Here is a 23754-nt window from a genome sequence, read left to right as displayed (position 1 = left end):
CAGTTGCGTGAAAACAGACTGACGTAAATGTTATATATACACACAATACATTTTTAAGTATTCTTAGAGGGGTGCAAACTCGTCAGGGGTGAAAAAGGTGACAAACTAAACTAACACCCTAAACTAGTTAAATGTCAATGTAGATAAAGGCAAGTTAATTCATATAGCACATTTCACACACAATGGCAAGTCATTACAGGAGTACAAGCCATTACATTTCTTGTTTTACAGGAAGAAAATGTTACACACTGCAAAAAAATGCTTTTCTTACAATTTTGGTCTTGTTTCTAAAATCAAATAATTTTTTTTTCCCCAGAAAAAAAAGTCAAAATAACCTTGTTTTTTCGGTTAGAAATAAGATTATTTTTGCTTACCCCATTTGCTGATTATTTTGCTTGTTTTAAGGAAAAACTCAATTTTGACACTTTTTTTTTTCTGAAAACAAGACAATTTTTACTTGTTTAGAAAATACTTCTTGATTTAAGAATTTTTAGATATTTGGACTAGAATTTTTTTGCAGCGCACCATTCAAAGAAAAACACCTTTATATGATTAAAAGACATTTGAGCGACAAGTACGGTCTACAATCAACAAGGATTGTTGTTAAGATGTTACATAAACTTAGTCAGGGCAAATAAACCACTGTAAATCTTCATTTCAGCACTCAAATTTTTGAAGCAGCTGACGAAACTTGTTTCTCCGTCTTGAAAGAGGCTGTTACAGGCTGACTCCTAGCGCTCCCTCCACTTGAGCTGAGTGATACTAATATTACTGTTCATTAAACGCTATGTTTACTTGTAGGTCGAACAGTTCTCAAATGACTTCTAATGTAGCGATTATGTAACTTACGATCTTCATATCGATCGCAACAGCAATCTCATGCAAAAAAAAAAAAAACAGCCTCACGCGGTAATCACCATTTAAGCTGGAACACCATAATTTACGAGAAGCGTCTCGCTGCAGCCTACAAGATCCAGGGGGCGTGGTTGGATCCAGATCCAACTCCTCCCACCTGCCTATACCTACTGCTGTGCAAAGGCAAAAGACCGTAACTTCGATTTCTGTCGAAAATTAGTTAGATATTTCTGGGACATTCAAGACATCATTTATCATGTACATAAGAAAATAATGGGTTGTCTCAACCGTAACTTCAAAAAGCCCCAGAGAAACCAAGGCAGAACACTGCATAACACCAGTAACGGCTCTTTCGCTTTGTTTGGAATGCTCAAAATTAGTTACGGCGTTCTGCCTTTGTTTACCCGTGCGTCAATATGAAGTTACGGTGCCAACTTGGAGTTATACAGTGTTCTGCCTTTTTTTTTTACTATCCATTAAAGTCTGCCGCATTTTAATTACGGTGTAGACAAAAGAATTAGATTGCGAACTACCAAACAGCTCCATATAACCAAGCACTGTAAAGACTAGACACCTTGGCAGCAATACATAATCGTAAATAACCTTTAAAAATATATATATTTTTTTTTCCTTCCTGTTTGTAATTATTCACCAGGCTGTCACTTCTAGTTGGATGCGTGTGGACTCGAATGCTGTGGCATGTAGCATGATCAATCATAAAATCAGAATTAGCCACCTCGTAAAATATGTACGAATTGCCGTGAGATCGGGCTGGCAGGCCTAACAGTTCACAATTAAATCCATATCCTACCTTTTCTTATAACCTCATAAAAACGAGGTATACTTTGGCCTTTAGGCTTCAGGATTGAGATTTGTTGGATGAGGGAAAGAACATTAAGGTAAGCCAATCAGAGGCAGAGTAAGCCAACAGGGGAAAGAAACGCTACAGGTGACGTGACACAGATGACTCGCAGATACAACGACCCCGACCCACCCCAATTTTTTTTTTTATTACAGATCTACATGATTCACGTGAATGACCTATTTCAATGTGAAAACGGCGAATTTCGCCGAAAGGTGACAAGTTTGCACCCCTGATTCTTTGATGAATAGTGTGATGAATTTATTTCTCAATTTGAATTTGTACATTCATTCATTAGAATGGATGGATGGATGGATGGATGGATGGATGGATAGACAGACAGAGGAAGAGACTGAAACAATTAGCTATGCAATTAGCAGACAACAGGCAAACTAAGTGTGCATCTCTCGGTCATTCTCGAAGGACAAGGTTATGATAACTTTCCCCTGCTTTATTAAAGGACTGAGAGTAGACATGACTGCAGAGATTCCCTCAGGACAAGAGTTCAAGCTAAGATAATTAACCCATCTAGTGTCATTGGCAAGCTTAGTCCTTTTTGCCCTGGACGTGAGTCTGGTCCAGTCACCTCTGGTGTCTGTCGATATGGAAGATGCCTAATTCATGCTCAGTAATATACAGAATGTTCAACAAAACCCGATAGGGACATTCTCCATATACTATACAGATACAGTTAGATATCTGTGCTACCATCAAACACTATATTAACAATATTTTGGTGTATTTACATTTAACATACAATTAAGCACTTTGGGATCATTCATTATGTGCCAACACTGTACATACGAATGTGTAACGGCCACCTAATGGTGGTTGTATATGGTGCTCATGACACGAATGTTAATGTGCCTTTAAAACTGTGTCTGCTGTAATGGTTATGGAGCGGAGCACGCGCAGAGAGAGAGTTGAGCGTAAGAAGACAGGTGGTCGCTCTACTGCTAACCACCACATTACGTAACCTATTGTCTAACTTCTTTTCTTTTTATTTGTTTCGTTGCCGGAGTGTTTCATTTCCCTCTTCATGTACTCGCTCTTTTACATGTATGTGAGAAGAGTATGCTGTGCGAACAACTATAAAGGCTCGTGGAACGAATCTCTGTTTGCCTCGAGTTTTACTTCTCTTGCCTTCTCTTTCATCCGGGCAGACTCCACCTCTCCGGTAGACGTTACAAATGTCATATCAAATATGTGGATTTGACCGATTATAGCAATCGAAAATGATTTGAGAACACATTCAAACTCTAGCTCTATCCATTAAAGAAAGGCTGACAGGTTTGACAGCTAATAGTGTTGACATAACCATATTTTTGCATATCAAAAATGTTTGTTTTGCTTGTGTTCCAATTCTCAAACATGTTCTTCCCAATTTGGATGATGGTTTCTGATGCTGCTGATAAAAAGTAGGGATATGGCAATTAGGCTTTATTAGAGAGGTATATTTTTCACTCTGCCAGGACATAATATAAATTAATAATAAATATACATAATATAAATATATATTTTCTTTTATATACATTTAAGTATAATTGTTTATTGTCTTTTATTTTTTATTATTATTAAATGTTTTAACTGTGGTATTTTAGCACAAATTTTTTATTAGGATATGTTTGACAACATTTGAAATAAATTTTAAAAAGCATATTTTCTGTATGATTTGAGCCATTTCTCTTAAGAGCCCAATTTTAGGTCTCTATATTCTTCTATTTTCAGGTTAATTTCTCACTCACTGTGTTTGATATTATTCAGTAATACTTTACTACGGTCACTGCCCTCCCCTGTCAGTGATCTCAATGATAACATTGAGACTTCACTCCGATTTTCCTGCACTTTTCTTCTCTGTGATACGAGTCACACAAAGCCATTTTCTGACGAACCCCATGCTGTGTTCCCACTTATGGCGTCACACCTCTGGGAGGGATTCCCATCTGAGTCTAAATAGTATGAACACAAAGGATCCTAAACCAATGAACGGTCAATGGAGGGACAAGCATAAAATGGAGAAGGCTGAAGAGAAGCCCGCCATTTTGTTTGCTATATAAATAGCTACTTCTATGAAAGCAAAGATGTTATTCTTAGTATATTGATTGTGAGGGAAAGTAAAAGCTATTCTTTTTTCATGCACTGTAGTCAAGCCTAATTATTTTTTGGTAGAGATAATGGCTAGCCATAGCCACAGGTTCTATAACAGAAAGTCTCGAAATGATGCGACTAAGACTTTTAAGCCTCAGACTTTACTGTTCGCTGAATGAGGTCAAAAGAGAAGTGATTTGTGGTGTAGTCTCAAAGCACATTTCTTTTAATCGTTCAGACTGAAAGCGTTTCAAATTAGCAAGGAAAGTGGAATCAAAGAAAAGCACGGTAACTGTATCTCGTCAGCTCCATTCATGCTCTTTTACTTGCTAAAAGCAGCCATAATTTTTGAAGAACTTTTCTTGGCAAACATGTCAGTGTGTCATAAATTATTCTATCAGGTGTCATTTAATTTTCTCAGTCAGGTTTGTCTGCCTTTTAGAAATAAAGTTGTCACTAATAATTTGCTTCTTTTTTTACTTTCCCACGACCCTCTTTCTCCTCCTTTTCTCCTCTCCTGTCTATCATTCTGTCCTTCTCATCTGTTTTTCACTGTTCTGTCTTTCCTCCCTTGACATCTGTTCCATTTCAGATATTCGAGACTTCAAATTCATTTCTGAATCGGATGTTGAACAGAGACACCATCACAAGAATAACATATAAGAGTAAGTGGAAAAATATTATATTGTTAACTATTTGACACTAAATCCAATTTGGTTTTTAAATGACATTTTGCAAGTGATGAAATCATATCAGTTTATCCAGACAGCATAGTCGATATCAGGTGTAGCTGCTTCAGCTGCTAGAGAAATGATGTAAGCATCTCCATGAGATCTGAGGGTAGCTGTCGGTGAGGAAAACTGGAGATATTGAGTCTGCTTATGTTTATCATGACATCTCGAGGTGGTGCTGACTCACGAGGATCATGAGAAAAATGACAGAGGAATGTTATGTATTCACGAGTCCAAACCTGCTGACTCATTTACTGCGTAGTGAATATCACGTAGGCAAGATTGAGGTGAATTGAGTACATTCAGACACAATATTGTGCACTAAGAGGTTACAAATGTCAAATCCCTATTTATATAATGAAATTTAACCACATAGTCATTCAAAATTTTGGGGTCTTTAAGTTTTTTATATACAGGTCCTTCTCAAAAAATTAGCATATTGTGATAAAGTTCATTATTTTCGGTAATGTACTGATAAACATTAGACTTTCATATATTTTAGATTCATTACAACACAACTGAAGTAGTTCAAGCCTTTTATTGTTTTAATATTGATGATTTTGGCATATAGCTCATGAAAACCCAAAATTCCAACTCATGAAAATCTCAAAAAATTAGCATATTTCATCCGACCAATAAAAGAAAAGTGTTTTTAATACAAAAAAAAGTCAACCTTCAAATAATTATGTTCAGTTATGCACTCAATACTTGGTCGGGAATCCTTTTGCAGAAATGACTGCTTCAATGCGGCGTGGCATGGAGGCAATCAGCCTGTGGCACTGCGGAGGTGTTATGGAGGCCCAGGATGCTTCGATAGCGGCCTTAAGCTCATCCAGAGTGTTGGGTCTTGCGTCTCTCAACTTTCTCTTCACAATATCCCACAGATTCTCTATGGGGTTCAGGTCAGGAGAGTTGGCAGGCCAATTGAGCACAGTAATACCATGGTCAGTAAACCATTTACCAGTGGTTTTGGCACTGTGAGCAGGTGCCAGGTCGTGCTGAAAAATGAAATCTTCATCTCCATAAAGCTTTTCAGCAGATGGAAGCATGAAGTGCTCCAAAATCTCCTGATAGCTAGCTGCATTGACCCTGCCCTTGATAAAACACAGTGGACCAACACCAGCATCACTGACTGTGGGTACTTGACACTGGACTTCAGGCATTTTGGCATTTCCCTCTCCCCAGTCTTCCTCCAGACTCTGGCACCTTGATTTCCGAATGACATGCAAAATTTGCTTTCATCCGAAAAAAGTACTTTGGACCACTGAGCAACAGTCCAGTGCTGCTTCTCTGTAGCCCAGGTCAGGCGCTTCTGCCGCTGTTTCTGGTTCAAAAGTGGCTTGACCTGGGGAATGTGGCACCTGTAGCCCATTTCCTGCACACGCCTGTACACGGTGGCTCTGGATGTTTCTACTCCAGACTCAGTCCACTGCTTCCGCAGGTCCCCCAAGGTCTGGAATCGGTCCTTCTCCACAATCTTCCTCAGGGTCCGGTCGCCTCTTCTCGTTGTGCTGCGTTTTCTGCCACACCTTTTCCTTCCCACAGACTTCCCACTGAGGTGCCTTGATACAGCACTCTGGGAACAGCCTATTCGTTCAGAAATTTCTTTCTGTGTCTTACCCTCTTGCTTGAGGGTGTCAATGATGGCCTTCTGGACAGCAGTCAGGTCGGCAGTCTTACCCATGATTGCGGTTTTGAGTAATGAACCAGGCTGGGAGTTTTTAAAAGCCTCAGGAATCTTTTGCAGGTGTTTAGAGTTAATTAGTTGATTCAGATGATTAGGTTAATAGCTCGTTTAGAGAACCTTTTCATGATATGCTAATTTTTTGAGATAGGAATTTTGGGTTTTCATGAGCTGTATGCCAAAATCATCAATATTAAAACAATAAAAGGCTTGAACTACTTCAGTTGTGTTGTAATGAATCTAAAATATATGAAAGTCTAATGTTTATCAGTACATTACAGAAAATAATTAACTTTATCACAATATGCTAATTTTTTGAGAAGGACCTGTAGATGTTTTAAAGAAGTCTCTTCTGCTCACCCGGCTTCATTTATTTGATTTAATTATTTTAATATATTTTAAAATTAAATTTAATCCTGTGATGGCAAATTTTCATTTGAGTCAGATACACCAAAAAATGACTTCTAATTGAACATGACATTGTATTTTGTTGACCGCTTGACATCTATTTCAACCTGTAGATTTTAAAGTTTTTGAAAGATTAGGAGTTGTGATTTTGTGACATTCAAGTCATGACATGGTGGTTCATCTATAGCCTTAACTTTTTACTTCAATTCTAACTTCAGATTTTCACTTTGGGCGATTTAGGGCCATCTTGCACCAGCGCAAACCATATTTTGGTGTTAAAATAGTACTGTCAGGATTTACTAAAAACACGCAGTGAAGAATTAACACTGAAAAGGTGTGGACACAGTTACTTTTGCACCTGACATAAATGAATATGCATTTGTAGGAGTTTCCCTTTCAGACGCCAAATTTATGGGAGGAGAGTAATAAAATTAATCACGCGAAGCAATTCAATAGCGTTTGTGCTCGTCAAATTACTAGTATTATATAATGCCCTCCACAAAATCATCTTAAAGCAAGTGGTAATTTACTATCATTATGGAAATAATGTGTTCTTTAATGTGCACATTGTTGCTAAATCATCCACAGAATTTTCCCCTCCCATCAGCACTTTTATGGAATTGCGCTCAAACGCTAATTTGCACCGTTAAGTAAATCTGGCCCTAAGCATCAAAATTTATAAAATTAGTTAATTTGGGAAGATTTCCTGCAATAAACCAAAACCCAATGGAAAGATCCAACAGGGAACCAGGGTGATGCTAACTTCCAGGTAGAGACCTGTGTGGGACGGATTTTTCAGTCACGCGCCCGCCCTCCCGCTCCCGCAGAAATATATCTTATCTGGTCCCACTCCCGCCCACGACATTCATGTTTTGTCCCGCTCCTGCCCACAAAAGCCCACATAAAAGTAATCTATATAGATTTTTTTTTTTTTGTACATCGAAGAAATTTACATGAAATGGTTCTGTAACATCTAAGCTCTAGGGCTGCACAATTAATCGAATTTCTAAGCGTGATTATGATTATGGATGCCACGATTACATAATCATTCAAAGCTGCGATTACAAAAAATAAACAATTAAAAATGCCCACTTGCATTATTCTGTGTGCTTGAGGTGTTTGTGGCGCCGGGTTTAACAAACTCAAACACACTGGATAAATGACTTTGTCTAAGTGATAGTTGTTGTCACTCTGTTGTGCATGATAGATATAAAACGCCAAACGTGTCAAAAGTGGAACAAAATGGTTTGAACTGCACTCACCTTTTATCTGCTCGCCTCAAATGAAAACAGCGCAGCGCGATTTTATAGCGAATGCGTTTATTACAGTGACCAGTCGCAATCAAGCACTAAACAACGCTGTGAAATCCAGTAAGAAGCACTCGAGTTCAGCGCAGAGTTCTCCAGGACAAATCACGTCTCTTTAATTTAAACTAGTTTAATGCCAAATAAATCGGAGCTGTTATTCTCATCAACACTGATGCAGAAAGCAGCAGAAACAGTGCAACAACGATCCAGTTAGAAGACGTTTCAATCCACAAATCACCCACATTTACCATCCTTTTACTGTAGTAGCACTAACGGTAACAATGGTACGGTGACAGAAAAGTAGGATATTCATATTGAGTATTATTATATTATTAATATACTAAATACAGGAGTAATAGAATATAATCACATTATTTTGTTAATTATTCTATCAGTTGATGTGCATTTGTTATTGACAATGTCTTTAGGCTACTGTTTTTCAATGCAAACACCATAGAAACCATATAGTTAGGCTACATTTTTACCATGGTAATGAGGTGCTGTACTTTTGGTTATGTATAAAAGATGAGGCTGTTACAGTTTTCACAATGGTACTGTCAAATGTACATCTGCATCCCAACTCGAGCTCCTGTTAGTGTGCATTTCTAAGAGACAAAACTTGTAATATTACATGTTCCGTGCTACCAAATCAGGTGCTGGTGCCACTGCTCTCGAATATTAGTCTGGAGCCCTGATAATATAAATTATATTGTAAAATGTTACTGTAATTTGACATTTTGACTGTTTAATTGTAAATTAAATATATAGCTTTAATAAACCATTTTTTATTTTAGTATAACATTATTATACCATGCATAATTTTACCTTTTTTTGTTTAAAGAAGAAACCAAACCAATGTATAGTTGACATTTGAGGCTCAATGCTATAGAAATCAAAAGTTCAGGAACAGTGTTTTCAGCCTATTTTTAAATATGTATTTTATATAGAAATATGGCATGCAGCTTCAAACAATGGCATAAATCTGCTCAAAATAATCGTTATTAATAATCGCAATTACAATCTAAAGGGAATAATCGATAATTATGATTTGTCATAATCGTGCAGCCCTACTAAGCTCCACAACATCCCTGCATAAACGCTCCCGATAAAATATTTGTTATTTAGGCTAAGCATCAACATTCACAAACCACTGTTATTTTTAACAGAAAAGCAACCATGGGCTGCTTCTAGCATGGTAAGGCATGGCAAAATGCGAGCAGCGCTTCCTTTATTATCACTAAAAGCTGACATCTCAGTTCATCGCGATCTCATTAAGCTCTGTTATAACACAGTGAACATATGCACAATGAATCTTTCACAATGTCTACACTTCGTGTATTGAAATGAGACTATTCGTGAGCATGCAATTTCAGCACTGTGAGTCACCTCTGACTGGCCATTGCATTCCAGAAATCAACAGCTGAGTCTGTGATTGGCTATATTGCACAACCCTTTAAACACATGTTATAAATAGAAATTCTGCCTAGCTTGTTAATCATTTTAATGTTAATATTAGTTGTTCCTTTTGCTTTTGTGCAAAAGATAAATAATTTGTGTTTTAGACATTTTATGTTTAGATCATTTCTATTTTGCGGGAGTCCCGCAAATAATTTTATTATCCCGCATCCCGCGCACACACAAGTCTCTTACCGTCTGCGCCCGCACTCGCACATCAAGAGTTGTCCCGCACCGCACCCTGTTGCATTGGGTCCCACGGGAGTGCAGGTCTCTACTTCCAGGTTGACCTACAAAAATACATTTGACATTTATAATTGCATATTATGACAAATCTGTAAAGTTTCTAAAGAAAAACCATAAACCTCACAGTGGTTGAAGCATTAGATATGACAATGTGTTATTAGTTTTACGCTCATCAGCTGCAGAGAAACTCTTCTGATAGGCTGTTTTGTAATGGACTGCATTGTTCTGCAATTCATACCAAACCTTCATGCTAATTATTGATTGACAGCAGCAGTCTGAAGGCACAAGACTTGTGCAATTAAAGGTGTTGAGCAGCAAATGTATTCAGCCTTGAGAACTCAAACCACTTTTTAGTTTGGGAATATTTCATGGCCGAAGCTGACATGCAGTGTAGTGGAAATTAGAGCCCTGCACGGGCCTCAAATTTAGGCCCTAGCCCGGCCCACATCCGACATCTTATCCGACCCGAGCCCGTCTTTTTTTCCCCCTTCTCCTAAAACAGTTTATACTACTGTTTCGGCTATTAAAATAGTTCAGTTTTGTGTGTAATGGCAAAATTATGATATTTCGTTTTGTTTTTTTATTAAGTTAATTTAGAAAAACGTTTGGAGCATTTTTGTTCGTTAAATAGACTATAAGTTTTTGTTTATTTTAAAGTAACAACCAAGCGGTCAGCTGCATGAGCTGATCATAGCCTATGTTTGATCAATTTAGCCTTCTCATATCACGACTTGCCTAAAATAAAATCTATAGATATACTAAAACAGTTCAAGCATATAACAATGTTTAAACGTTAAACCTGCACTATAATAATAATGTGCGCTAACCTATAAGTTTGTGCGGAGAGTGGAAGCTAAAGCGCGCTCTGCAGGACATGGAGGCACCAGCGCAAACACTTGGATTCTTTTCAGTGGAAACAAATTAAAATACCCTACGCTGTCTTTTTTCTTTTTTTTTGATAAGACTAATACATTATTCGGACCTGTAAAGGGTCTACTTGTATTTGTGTGCACTCACAATACCAACAAAAGGTATTCTTTTATAAAACAAAGAAAAAAAACATGATGCGCTTTCTGCCGTCTTGAACAGGAGCGCTTCACAAAAATGAACCGAAGCTGAGCGAATACATGCCTCACAGACATGATAAATATATCCATAGAAAGCTTTAAATTATCACTTAACGAAATAAAAAAAATTGAAAACAAAAACAATTTTATTATAATCATAATCATAATCAATAAAGATGCATGTTTCTCTCTAAAGGCGCGTCTAATGAGGAGACGGCGAGTCAGGATCAGCAACTTCATCGTTGCGACACAGACTCAGAAAACATTAGTTTATTAGTAAATAATTCAAATATCTCCTTACTATTTCCCGCATACACATTCATGGTTATGTTTGCTGGGGTTTTGCAGCAAGCTTTAGCCTATTGCATGCATTTGAATGCAGAACTATTCATCTGCGCTGAAGTCACTTGCACACCTGCTGCTGCTCACTAAACACTAAACACCATCGAGCTGCTCTCAGTCACGGCACGGTCTTGTGTTGTTTCCACCAGCGCGGCAATTTTTTTCATCGCTAATCGATAGATGTCTACAATATAAAATAGAGAGAAACCCAAAACAGGCCCGATGCCCGGCCCGCCTCTGAACTATGATGTGAAAATTGGCCCGAAGCCCGGCCCTAGAGGCGTAAAAAAGTCAGGGCCCGTCGGGCCTGGGCCAAAATGCTCTAGTGGAAATGTTCCATGGCATTATTCTTTAACTCACCAGAGGGACATTTGAAAAAAGGCCTTCATAATTTAATTTATAGGGGTGGGAAAAGAGTGGATGAATAGATCAAATGTTCTGACCCCTGGTGTCCGGTGCGTGTCTCTCAGGCCGCAGCGGTGCATGACCGCAGGCTAGCTGAGCTCAGGGAGGACTCGACAGCACAGCCAGGAGTAGGGAGAGGAGCGTAGGCTTTGACAGCTGTCAAAGCAAACCACCCCGTACACCCCCAACCCGCTTGAATCTTTGGAAACGCACTACTACCAGCCCTTGCTGCAGCGGCAGTGGAGCTAGCGCATGTATTTTTCAAAGTATCCCCCTCCTCCACAACCAAAAGGAATTATTTATGCCACCAAAGCTATCAAAATTCTGCACGATGACGCCGGTGGAATGGCAAACATGCGGGGAGATCGAGATAGAGTAGTAATCAATGGGATAGAAGGAGAATAACGAACTATTTCCTCTGGCTGATGTGAGTCGGAACCTATTACTTGTCTGTTGTCAGTGAAGGTGGGTTCAATATTGCTGTTCCTCAAATTCAGTGCCACATTATCTCATGTCGGCCTGCTATTGTGAAGTCAAAATAACATGTGCTGTCACCACTCATCCAACAAATCAAAGGCAATGCATAAATCCTGAAAAGAACTGTTGACAAGAAAAGATAAAGAATTGTTTGGTTACTATTGTTGCTTTCTGTTTCATAATTTCAAGACATTCTTTTGTTACTTAAATTTATTGAATTTTGACTTTGGATGAAGACTTAGCTGGAAAGTGCACTATTTATATTACTAAAATCATGTTTGCGAATTGGTTGTCTAGATGAGTTTTAATTGATAAGCAACACTTTCTTCGCTCTTTTTGTGTAGATGATGCGTACCTTCTCTCGGGGCTAAACATTGAGGACGTTTATCCAGAGACAGCAAGTTTTATCACTTATGAAGGCTCTATGACAATCCCACCATGCTACGAGACCGCAACGTGGATTCTGATGAACAAGCCAATTTACGTCACAAAGATGCAGGTAAATAAATAAATGAGGTATTTGTAAAACTTAAAAATGGAGATACGTTTTTGTTAAATTCATTTGCTAAATTATTTTATGTTAATAAAGTAGTTGTATGAAATACTTTGTTTTAAGAACCTAAGGTTATATGGCTATCAGTCTACTACTATAAATCGAGACAAATCTTGTGAAATAACTTAAAATGCTATAGAGACAAAAAAGACTGCATGAAACATGACAAGAGTAATAACTACTCGCCCAGACATCCTAAGACAACAACAGTGCAAATAAAACTGGAAAAGAGTCACACAATGCTACCATATTAATTATTCATGCCAAGTGCATGCTGGTAGGAAATGAGACTGAACAACAAAATAAAAAAATAAAAAATGCATTAATCCATGTTCTGCTTGAAGACTTAAAAAACATTATTATAACAGACAAGCTGCATTAGTTGAGTTACTGAAAGTTGTAAAAACTCCAGAATACCAAGTAAACAAACAAACAGAATGATTAAGTAAATCTTTCAGCGTTGTTTACTTGATCCAAGAATCCATTTTTATGGCTTCAGCTAACAGCATGCTTCTTAAAAGGCAGAATGTGTCACTTTTGAACCTGCAGATACACTGTTTTGAGGACATGTAATATAATCTGTTCTTGAATGACACTCTCACGTAGCTCCCCAGATGCTTTTTGATACGGTTCTGTTAGGATTGGATTGACTGTGCGATAATTGCCTGACCTGCCATCAGAGAGTCGATATAAAATGTCTGCTCTGCCTGTGTCGTCTATACAGATGCACTCCATGCGACTGCTAAGTCAGAACCAGCCATCGCAGATATTCCTCAGCATGAGTGACAATGTGCGCCCAGTACAGCCTCTGAACAACCGCTGTATCCGCACCAACATCAACTTCACCATGCAGGGCAAGGACTGCCCCAACAAAAGGGCACAGAAGTTACAGTACCGAGGTCAGTATCTCTGTGCTTCCTCCTGTGATAGCTCAGCCCGCTTTGAGTTAGAGACTAAACCAGCCTATGACAAACCAAAAGTGTTTCTACAGCTTTCATCATTTACTTCTCCAAAACAACGCTGGCTCCAAGGCAGAATAACACTGTTGGTCATAATGAACAGGTTTGCTGAAATTACAGAGTAAAGGTTACAGTTTAGTTTCCAGCCGACTTGAAAAGGTGCATCAATAATAAATGACTTTTCCTTTATTCTCCTCATGTATCACATTTTTAAGTATTTGGTGATTTGTAAAGACAAGCTATGCTTGTTTATTCAAAAGAAATAATTGCAACACCTTCTTAAAACATTTATGAGGATCCGTGACGCTGCCTAGGTAGGCAGTTGGCAACCAGATTGCTCACTAGGTTTCATGATAGAGCTAATGTGATTTAAGGTATATTGTACTGTTATACAACACTCAAAAACATGAGCACATGCAAGTAAACAAGCATTTTGTACATATTAGATGAGTAAAATGAATTATGCAGTAGTTTGAGCAAATATTTACCCTCAAAACAAATTTATAATTACCCTTTTCCTTAAATGTGTCATATATATATAGAAGTGATTTTATATTTAAAATAAACTCGCTGGTTGTCATCTTAAGATGCGTTTGTGCTTCTACCAGAATGCCTGAGATGTTGTTGTAAATTGTTTCAGCTCTAAAGCAACATGTACAAGGAAAAAGCGGCTCTTATATTGAGCCTGTTCTTATCGCAAAATTTCATTATGGAGAATTCTCTTGTACTCTCGATACAGTAGTGAAGTGATGAATCAGAGTCGTGCGGCACTTGTTCGAGAGGTTGGATTTACCACCCCAGCGGGTAAATGAGCAATAAAAAAAGGTTCCTTCCTTTTATTACATTTGAGTTGTTAAAAGATGTAAATATCTTGGAGAAGGAACAGATAGAGGCATTTAATTAGTGTTGGTTAGGCATCTGAGGTCATGTATCTTAACCAGGGAGACACATCCTTTGTTGCTAGCACAGTGAGGTGTCTGCAGGCTAATTGAATGTTAAATTTTAGCTTGAGGTGGTGATATTCAGAGTGCAAGAGAAAATTGTAATTCTGGGAAACTGCACAATGAACACGAATACAGATCTTACAGAACAGGAGCTAGAGCTTGAAAAATAAAAGTCCAATATTGGTGATTTTCAAACGTAGTGAGACAATACTGTGTATATTGATAGTTTGATTTTGCATGCATCAAAGGAGGAATAGTTTACCAAAAAATGAAAATTGTCATTAATTACTCACCCTCATATAGTTCCAACCCCATAAGACTTTCGATCATCTTCAGAACACAAATTAAGATATTTTTGATAAAATCCGAGAGCTCTCTGACCCTCCCATAGACAGCAAGGTTACTAGCACGATCAAGGTCCAGAAACGTAGCAAGGACATTGGTAAAATAGTCCATGTGACATCAGGGATTCAACCGTAATTTTAATCAAGCTGGAATCATTTTTGTGTGCAAAGAAAACAAAAATATTGAGAGGTCTGGGTTGAAGAGAGGTCTTACGTGTTTGGAACGACATGAGGGCGAGTTATTAATGACAGAATCTTCATTTTTGGGTGAACTATCCCTTTAAGGGAAAACTGTACAATCCAAGTTGTCCTAAAGATGAGACATGCTTTACTTGCCCCGTTTACAATTTCTCAAATCATCCTTAACATCTGCAAACCAGTAAGTGCATTTCTCAAAACAATTTGTACAAACAGCCACACACAATCGATTACCTGCAAAAGCCTGTAACTTGCTCATAATTCTTGGTTCATCTATCAGAAGCATTTGTCAATGGAGACACCAGTGCCATCAGAATGACAAGCCCATGTGTCATTGTTCACAAACAAGATACAAGATAGTCAAATGCTTAACCATGTTGTCAATAAAAGTGTAGTCTGTATTTCCTGAACTATGGCTCAGGTTTTCATGATTGAAAATGTACAATGCTGCTCTTTTTCTGTATGGCATAGCAATTTCAACAGTACAAATTTACACATTACTGTGATATTGATTGCTAGATTGCAAGAGACTGGACAGTTACTCTTTAACTGGTGGTCTGGAAAACAAATTAAAGTAGGGGTGCGCCGATCCCATATTCAGTATCGTATCGCTCCAATATTGGCATTTTCTGCCGGATCGAGTATCGGTCAGACGAGGCCAATCCAAATCCGATATCGTGCGTATACTATTGTGTTATTGTTAAGCCCCCCACAAACACATTATTAAACAACAAAGTTTTCATGCACTATATTTCTAGTGTTCTGAAGCTGTTCCACAGATTATTAAATGTTCCTAATATTACACTTGATCTGTAAATAAAGATAAATGGTTTTGCATAAAAGGACTTTATCTTGCAGTGGTTCTTCCTTTTGAATAAAGTGTTGTATAAATGTGTGTCCTGTCATTATAAAACTCTCCTTTCACTCAGCAACTGTAAAGTGGAGCAGGACAACCTCCCACCAGTCCTTGTTTCAGATTCCCATCCACAGGCAAACCCCATTTTTCTGCGTGATAAATATAAGCAGTATGGCACTGCGGTTTATATGTATAGGCCTATTTATCCAGAAATGGATAAATATTAATTCTGCTGTTAAAAACAAAGAAACCGTGTAGGACAGTGGTTATGTGCAAACAGTGAGAAACTCTATATTTGTGCAGTTGTGCGTATGTCAAAAAAAAAAAATCAATTCCGATTTGAAGCCTGTGACAAACGCACACATCAACCTGATCACGTTATTTAGTGTTCATGTAAACACTACATTCAGATTCATCAATCAGAAAAAAATCAGTCCGATTGAACCAAAAATTATGCATGTAAACATAACCATAAAAGAAACTGCCCTGGTATCGGATCGATATCGGTTCTGAAGAAGTGGTATCGAGCCACCCCTAAATTAAAGTACTACGTCATACAAGAAATACACAGACATGTTAGAAATTATAACATTGTGTTGTGCTCAGTACATATGCTTTATAATTGAAGGTTTGTTTGATGCACCTCTGAGCTATTTTAGAGAACTGTGTGATCTAACACTTCATTAGTGAAATTCAAGATTCACCTGTGTAATTCAGGATACATTTCCAAAAACAAGTATAATATGAATGTATAGAAAATATGCTTGACAGTTTAGGACAACCATTTGATTGAACCATTGACAATTCAACACAACAAATATAATATTTTCATTAACATGACATAAGCAATTAATAATGTAGGAAACAGCAGTCAATTGTACATAATGTACCAAAGCATTGGCAATATGTTAAAGTATGAGAATTTGCTTTTATGATGTGCACGAATGACTAAATGATGTGGAGGTTGAACAAGTAGTTTTGAGAATTTCAGTTGGGATCTGAGAATTGTACCAAAAGTGACTGAGAAAAAAAAAAGTCTTGTCCTGAAAAGAACAAGCGAGTCTCTGTTAAACCTCACAGACTTCAGTAAATGAGTGTGCAATGAGTCTGACTACACAGTGCTATTCTGCCTATACATTTTGCTAAAATCTTTCTTGTTGGACATTAAATGTAGGGTTAAAATTCATGTAGTTTTATGCGAATAGGATAATGTTCAGATAAGTGAATGTGTGTTCTTCATCCAATTAACAAACTTGAAGTGATTTTAGCTTCTGATTTTTGTCCTAGAACATGTTGTTCATATTTTAGTCCTTTTTTGCATAAACCAATAAGGTGATGGGTTATTCAGAAAAGGTCATCTCAATCTGTGATCAGTGAAGTACAGTGAAGCATGATAATAACATCATAATATTGTATTTTTCTTACAGTGAACGAATGGCTGCTGAAATAGAGCCAGAATGCAGACCAGCCCAAGAACACTAACAACATGAAAAATAACGAAGAGAAATGCTCATGGATCAGTACAGAATGAAGACTGACATATGTCCTGCCAGATACAGTCATGATATTGTAAAGAAAAAAAACAAACCCCAGCAAGAAGAAACTTTGCACCCATGGCAAAGAGATCCAATTTCATACATCCAATCAAAACTAGTGACATACAGTTATAACTACACAAATGTTTTGATACCTTTTTGGGGGAAAACACTAACAAAAAAACAACATTTATTTCATAGGCTCTTCACAAATGGAACTGAATGTTTTTAGCCTTTGTATTGACAATGAACCACCCTACCAATAAGAAACATTTTTGAAACATAACTGCATTCTCAATCTTTATTCTCGCTCACGCTGTGGAGAGGCAGCCTTGCAGGTTTATTGTCAAGACTAAACAAAATCATAAAGACGACTATGGGGTGATTTCTGTGAAAAAAAAGTGTCTTGGCCTTGTAAATAAAATTATTCATGCTGAAAATGAATATGTAAAGATACAAATAAATGTTAAAAAAATATCAGAGGGAAAAATAAGTGAAAAACAATTGAGTATTTTACGCTTGGCGCACTTTCTGGAGCAGAGCTGATGCCTTTTTTTCTGTTTCATTGTTTACAATGGTCATACACTGTGTTTGATTAATGTTATCGGCCCAATAAATGTGTTTGGAAAGTAAATTTTTGTAAATATTTTTCAATGTCTTTGGCTGCCCATGTAAAATGAATTAGTTTTACATAAGCATTAAATATCCTCAAAAAAAGAAAAGCATACATTTGCATGGGGTTTGGTGTGAATGTCTTAGGAGCTGTTTAAAGGCGATTCGTTTCATTTTTCACTTGAATCAGCTGGTTTAAAAAGCATTATATTTTTGTTGGTGAGATGATTTCTAATGCGTGTTTAATGGGGCTGAAGCTGCTTCAAGAAACACTGCAGAGTTGATTTGCTGTGGACTTCGTTGCCATCAGCAAGAGAAAGCCGCATTGATCCCCCCACACCACCTTTTGGTTTAATTATATCTCAATCAATGAAGCATACCTCCTGTTTTAACCCTGGTGTGAGGAAAAACACGGCCTGTGATTCTAGTATTTTATCTCGTATGTACCTCATAGATGGCTAATAAAAAGATAACGAGAGGCAGAAAGTTTCAACAGCAAGCACTCATGGTTATTGTGGCCATTTTTCTATCAGACCTGCAGTGGAAGAAACAGAATTAAACCAACTGATAGATAAATACTCCCTGTGTTTTACTCCTGACAAATAATCACCCCCGGACTCAAACACCTCCCACACAGTATATCTCAGTGGAGCACACTCACGTTTCCTCTCTGTGATAACTGCTACTGCCAAGGACTACAAATATCACAAACCTGAGGAGGAGGCACTCAGATGTTCATAGGATATTAATAATATTTAATAAGGCAATGAAAAGTTCTTTGGCTCTCAGGGAATTTAAGTGCAGCATTTGTTGCATGAAGTGATTTAAGACTTTTAGTAAAAGTCCATGGAGACACAAATGTCCAGATGCTCGAAGGCATAAAAGACAGTGGATGTTGTCAGATGGCATTTCCTGGACAATCATCTATAACAACCAATAATAACAATCATTTTGAATGTCAATAACAACTATCATGTTAAGAGATGTCTCTTAGGTTGTAATTCGCACAAAATCTATCAATAATATGTCCGTTATATTTCAGAAATGAGAACTAAGAAATTATATATATTTATTTATTTATAAATGAACTGTTTATTTTGGGAACATTAGAGTTCTTTGCATAGCGATATTTTCTGAGAAGTTTATTGATTTTTTTTTTTACATAAGATTTTCACCCAGTACGTTTCTTGCTGTAATTCAGTCATGGTTTTCTTCCTCTATGTGCTCTCTTTCCTTTCTACATAGCTATTTTTTTTAAATCACATCTTAAAAGACATCCAGCTTCTCATTGTGATTCCCAGTGCCTGCAGGTGACTGGTACACTCTTTGAGATCTGTCAGTCTTTGAGAGAATGTGCTCTCTCATGGTTGCCACTCAGCTTCTCCTGAAGACAATCGTTGCTAGTCATCCTTGATTTGTAATCCAATGAAAACAAGTATTAGGGTCAAGAAAGTCACATGCATTCCCTCTCATAAATATGGAAAAGTGTTGCCAGACAATTTCTTTTTGGTAGTATAGCGTTAGGCTTACTTGAAAACTGTGGCCCTAAAGAGCTTCATGGCCATTTTTCTTTGCTTCTCTTACTAATGGTTCAGGAGGTTCAAACACAGATTTTCTGTATTGTTTTTGTGGCCCCTGCCCTTTTGTTCAGTTCTTATAGATCTCTTTATCTCTCTTAAAAACACTAGTGATCTGTGAAGGAATTTTTCAGGGAAGGCTGGCTGATATCTCTCACTGATATGTAGTCTCAATAATTCACACTGTGGTATAATCTTTCCGATCACAAACTATTCCAGTCATCATTTGAATACCCATTACGACTGGTCAATTTACTACTCAGAGTGATTAAATGGATAGTTGAAAAATGAAAATTCTGCCATTAATTACTCACGCATGTCGTTTCAAACCTGCAAGACCTTTGTTCATCTTCAGAACACAAATTAAAGTGCCCCTTTTATGGGTAATGAAAGGTTGATATTTTGGTTTTGGGAGTCCCCAACAACAGGTTGGCATGCAGGCAAGGTCAAAAAACACTTTCATTGTCTTATAATATGCATTTATTTTTACCTTACTTGCTCAACAACTCCCAAATGATTTGTTCAACGATTCATTTTTCCAAACCCCTCCTTTGCATGATGCTAATCTGCGGTGATTGGTCCGATTGGTCTCGGTTTCATTTCATCATGCCTGCAATGCCTGATAAAGCAGTGTTTGTGAGCGCAGTGCTGCTTTGTGTACAGTGTTACCAGGGAAACCGCTATTTTTACCTCTCCAAAAGCTGCACCTTGTGGCAAAGAATGAATTTGCATTTTCATTCAGACAAATGTGAAAAGACCAACAAGTGGGCGGACAATATGCTAATGTTTCATGTTGACCAGTGGCGGCTCCAGGATTTTTTTGTTGGGGGTGCTAAAAAAACGAATTAAATTGAGAGAAAGTAATGAACGCCTAACTTTAGCTTCAGTTTTTTATATACAGCAGCTTTGAAAAATGCATATTGAACTTTTTTACTGTGGTATTAAACTTCTCATATGCCACTGTAATTAGTCATATGACTTCTAATGCCAACTGCCAAATATGACACTTACAAAGTAATATCAATTATGAATGAAAATAGAAGAGAGAGAAAGTTGGGATTTTTTTATTTTTTCGTTGTTTTAAGTTATCTTTATTTATTTTACACATACTGTATCTAGTAATTTTTGTCTGACCATCAAGTGTCAGTCACCCTCAATGCCAACTGTTAGGAAAACATGGTAAATTCTAACCATTTACAATAGATAGTGCCGACAATTCATAAAACTATTTCCACACGGGCACACATTGCGGGTGATAACCTCCCCGTACTGATTTGCATGGTATCATGTGTAGATGATAGCCAGAGATATTGTCAAAAGCATAAAAAATTTGCAATTTTAAGAGGATTTAGCAATTCCAATTAATGTAGGCCTGTTATATTATTCTTATTATGCCTGTTATTGTTATTATTATTATTATTATTATTATTAGATTACTTTTATTATTACATTACATGAAATTATTGCCCCGCATGGTGCGCTGTGAGGATAATAAAATAGGCTAGCTTACTCCTCAATGAAAATGTTTTTACAAAGGTTTTTTAAAAAAAAAAAAAACAGGTCTGTTCATTTATACAATGAATTATAGGCCTAATTATTATTATTATTAACACTGCAGTCAATGAAATTTCAGAGCAGCTTTATCTCATGCACCGATTTTCAAAAACAACCTTCTCATGTTTTTCACTATACGAGCCACAAGAGAAATATCAAGGGAATAAGACAGTTATATACCATTATCAGCATATGTTAAAGTAGCTTCGTGTCTCATTGTCTATATATGCACCGTTAATGCAGCGTTAGCCGTCAGTTTTTTTTACTTTCACTTTCTCTATAGTGAATTGACTGATGTTCACAGTCTTGCGCAAAGTTTGCTTGAGTTGCTTGACCCCTTCCCCATATTATCAATTGTTTATAGGCCACATATTAGGCACTTTTTTTTTTTTAGGTTTTTAATATTTATTTTTCAATGTTAATGAGAGTGGCACGAGAGTTAAAAAAAAAAACAGGAAAATCATTTGGAAATCCTTGGGGGGCTGTGCCCGGGGCTAAGCAAGTTTCTGATGGGGCTATAGTCCCGTCAAGCCCTGCCCTAGCGCCACCACTGATGTTGACCACAACATGAAACAGCTTTGGATTAGCCTTAAAAACGACTTATTTCAATGATTCAGAGCCGACTCTTTCTTTTGAGAGACAATAACTTTATACACGGTGCACTTTCAGATTTAAAACTTTGCAGGGTGTTTTCATTCACTTAGAGCTGTGTTATACACTGCATGAAAGGTCATTTTTAAAAATTCATAATTGGGGCACTTTAAGATATTTTTTTTGATGAATTCTGAGAGCTTTCTGACCCTTTTTCCTTTTTTTGTGAACTATCCTGGGCTGCATTTCCCAAAAGCATTGTAAGCTTAAGTTTGTCGTAGACCCATTGAAACCAATGGAGCTATGATCAACCTACGTAGGCTCCTGATGCTTTTGGGAAATGCAACCCAGGGCATCCGAGTTCTGCACATTAGTAAATTAATAATGAATACAACAGTTAATTTGATCACATTTTGAATGAATCTTTGAGGAATATCAGCCTCCCTTGCCTCCACTGACAGACCGCTGCAATCTATACAGGTTTTACAGTTGCTGAACTAAAATACACATTGTGATGTTATTCTGTGTTTTTAGTGTGGTGTGTCTATTGTCCTATTCTTACTCTCCCTTACTTTTTTATTAGCCAGCAGATGGAATGCTGCTCCCACCGCCAGTATGTGGAAGAAACCTTTCATAAGAGCATGGCTGCAAATTGTTCTCTCCTGTCCGCCGGGATTTTATTTTCACAGCCCAGCAGAGCTCACAATGTATGCTCTCCTGTTTTTCTCCTCGAAGTATAGAGAAACAAGTTGCCCGTCGGGCAGCATTTCAGAGTTTCTCCTCTCATTTTGGCTTTCTCTGACACCCCCCCCACTTACATCCCTCTGTTTTGTACATCTCATTACCTTACCCAGACTGCATCGCTCTAGCCAAACCGGTCCACACAAACCACAGTTATTCAGATGTGTGCTCATCTTCAGGCTGATTTTCCTAGCAAACTTAAAGGTCCCATGGCATGACAATTTCACTTTATGAGGTTTTTTAACATTAATATGAGTTCTCCTAGCCTGACTATGGTCCCCCAGTGGCTAGAAATGGCGATAGGTGTAAACCGAGCCCTGGGTATCCTGCTTCGCCTTTGAGAAAATGAAAGCTCAGATGACCCGGTCTGGAATCTTCCCCTTATGTCGTCATACGGGGAAAGGTTACCTCCCCTTTCTCTGCTTTGCCCGCCCATGAGAAAATGAGCTACGACCGTGTGAGGCGAGTGCAATATTTTTTGTCCTCGAGAGACATCATGGCTTGCAAACGAGCAAAGCACGTAAAGTCTATGTGTGGGAAACACTGACCGTATCCAGACACAATATTTTAAACTAACCATTCGGAGACATCCTACTGTAGCCGCTGAGTTGCAACTTCTTCATCCGGTGCTTCTCCATCCGGATCAGATTCTGGGTCAAACTGAAAAGCTTGAAGGACTGCGTGTCTACGAGCCATTGCGATACATCCACTGTCAACATTAGTGCATGGTACCGTGGCACAAGCTGCAGGACACACACCCACCCTCCACCTTGCCCCGCCTCTCTCCTCCTCATTAGCATTTAAAGCTACAGACACAGAAATGGCTCGTCCTAAGGAAAGCTAATTTTAGGACTGGCTCGTAGTGGCTGAAATTCTGCACCAAGGCTGAATTTTGGGAACGAGACTTCAGATACAGTACTAGGGACCACTTAGGCCTATATAAAAGCATCCAAAAAACAGCATGTCATGGGACCTTTAATTCCCAAGCATTACATCCTTCTTCATGTTCTGAAGATCATTGCTCATCGACAGTCGTAGAGAGTGGCATAAATCGCTGGGAAAGATGCACCATTAGTTATGAGTTTGACAAATTAGATACAGCTAAATCTAAAGGAGGTCAGCGGCGGGAGAATCATCAGATTTTCGTATCTATGCCAGAATGTACCGTGCCAGTGCCCCTTAAAACATCAAATAATCAGCCTCTAACAAGTTGGCAACCTGGATTAATGAGTGAGGTGCAGATGCTATTATTCTCTACCTCTCCGACCATTTCAGTGCACACAGGCTGAATGATAATATTTTATCCCTCTCTCTCTTTAAATCCAATTAGCTGAAAGAAAGTGCTTTGTGGCACCATGCCACA

General features: G+C 37.9%; 1 protein-coding gene across 2 annotated transcripts in view; it reads left to right on the top strand.

Annotated features, from left to right (window-relative positions):
• The window catches only part of LOC306852647 (carbonic anhydrase-related protein 10-like), a 196152-nt gene extending 178103 nt beyond the window's left edge, over nt 1–18049 (top strand). The window contains exons 8-11 of one of the 2 annotated variants that reach the window (XM_079389647.1): nt 4398–4470; nt 12272–12426; nt 13205–13379; nt 17209–18049. In XM_079389647.1, coding sequence (XP_079245773.1) covers nt 4398–4470; nt 12272–12426; nt 13205–13379; nt 17209–17231 — 426 coding nt within the window. In that variant the 3' untranslated portion in view covers nt 17232–18049. The remainder of the gene's footprint in view (nt 1–4397; nt 4471–12271; nt 12427–13204; nt 13380–17208) is intronic. The other variant, XM_079389648.1, reaches the window with a different exon arrangement.
• The last annotated feature ends 5705 nt before the right edge of the window (nt 18050–23754 follow it).

This window comes from Barbus barbus (assembly GCF_936440315.1).
Source record: "Barbus barbus genome assembly, chromosome: 32".
NCBI classification, from domain to species: domain Eukaryota; kingdom Metazoa; phylum Chordata; class Actinopteri; order Cypriniformes; family Cyprinidae; genus Barbus; species Barbus barbus.
The sequence above is the reverse complement of the archived record's forward strand: the minus strand, read 5'-3'. Positions and strand labels throughout refer to the sequence as shown.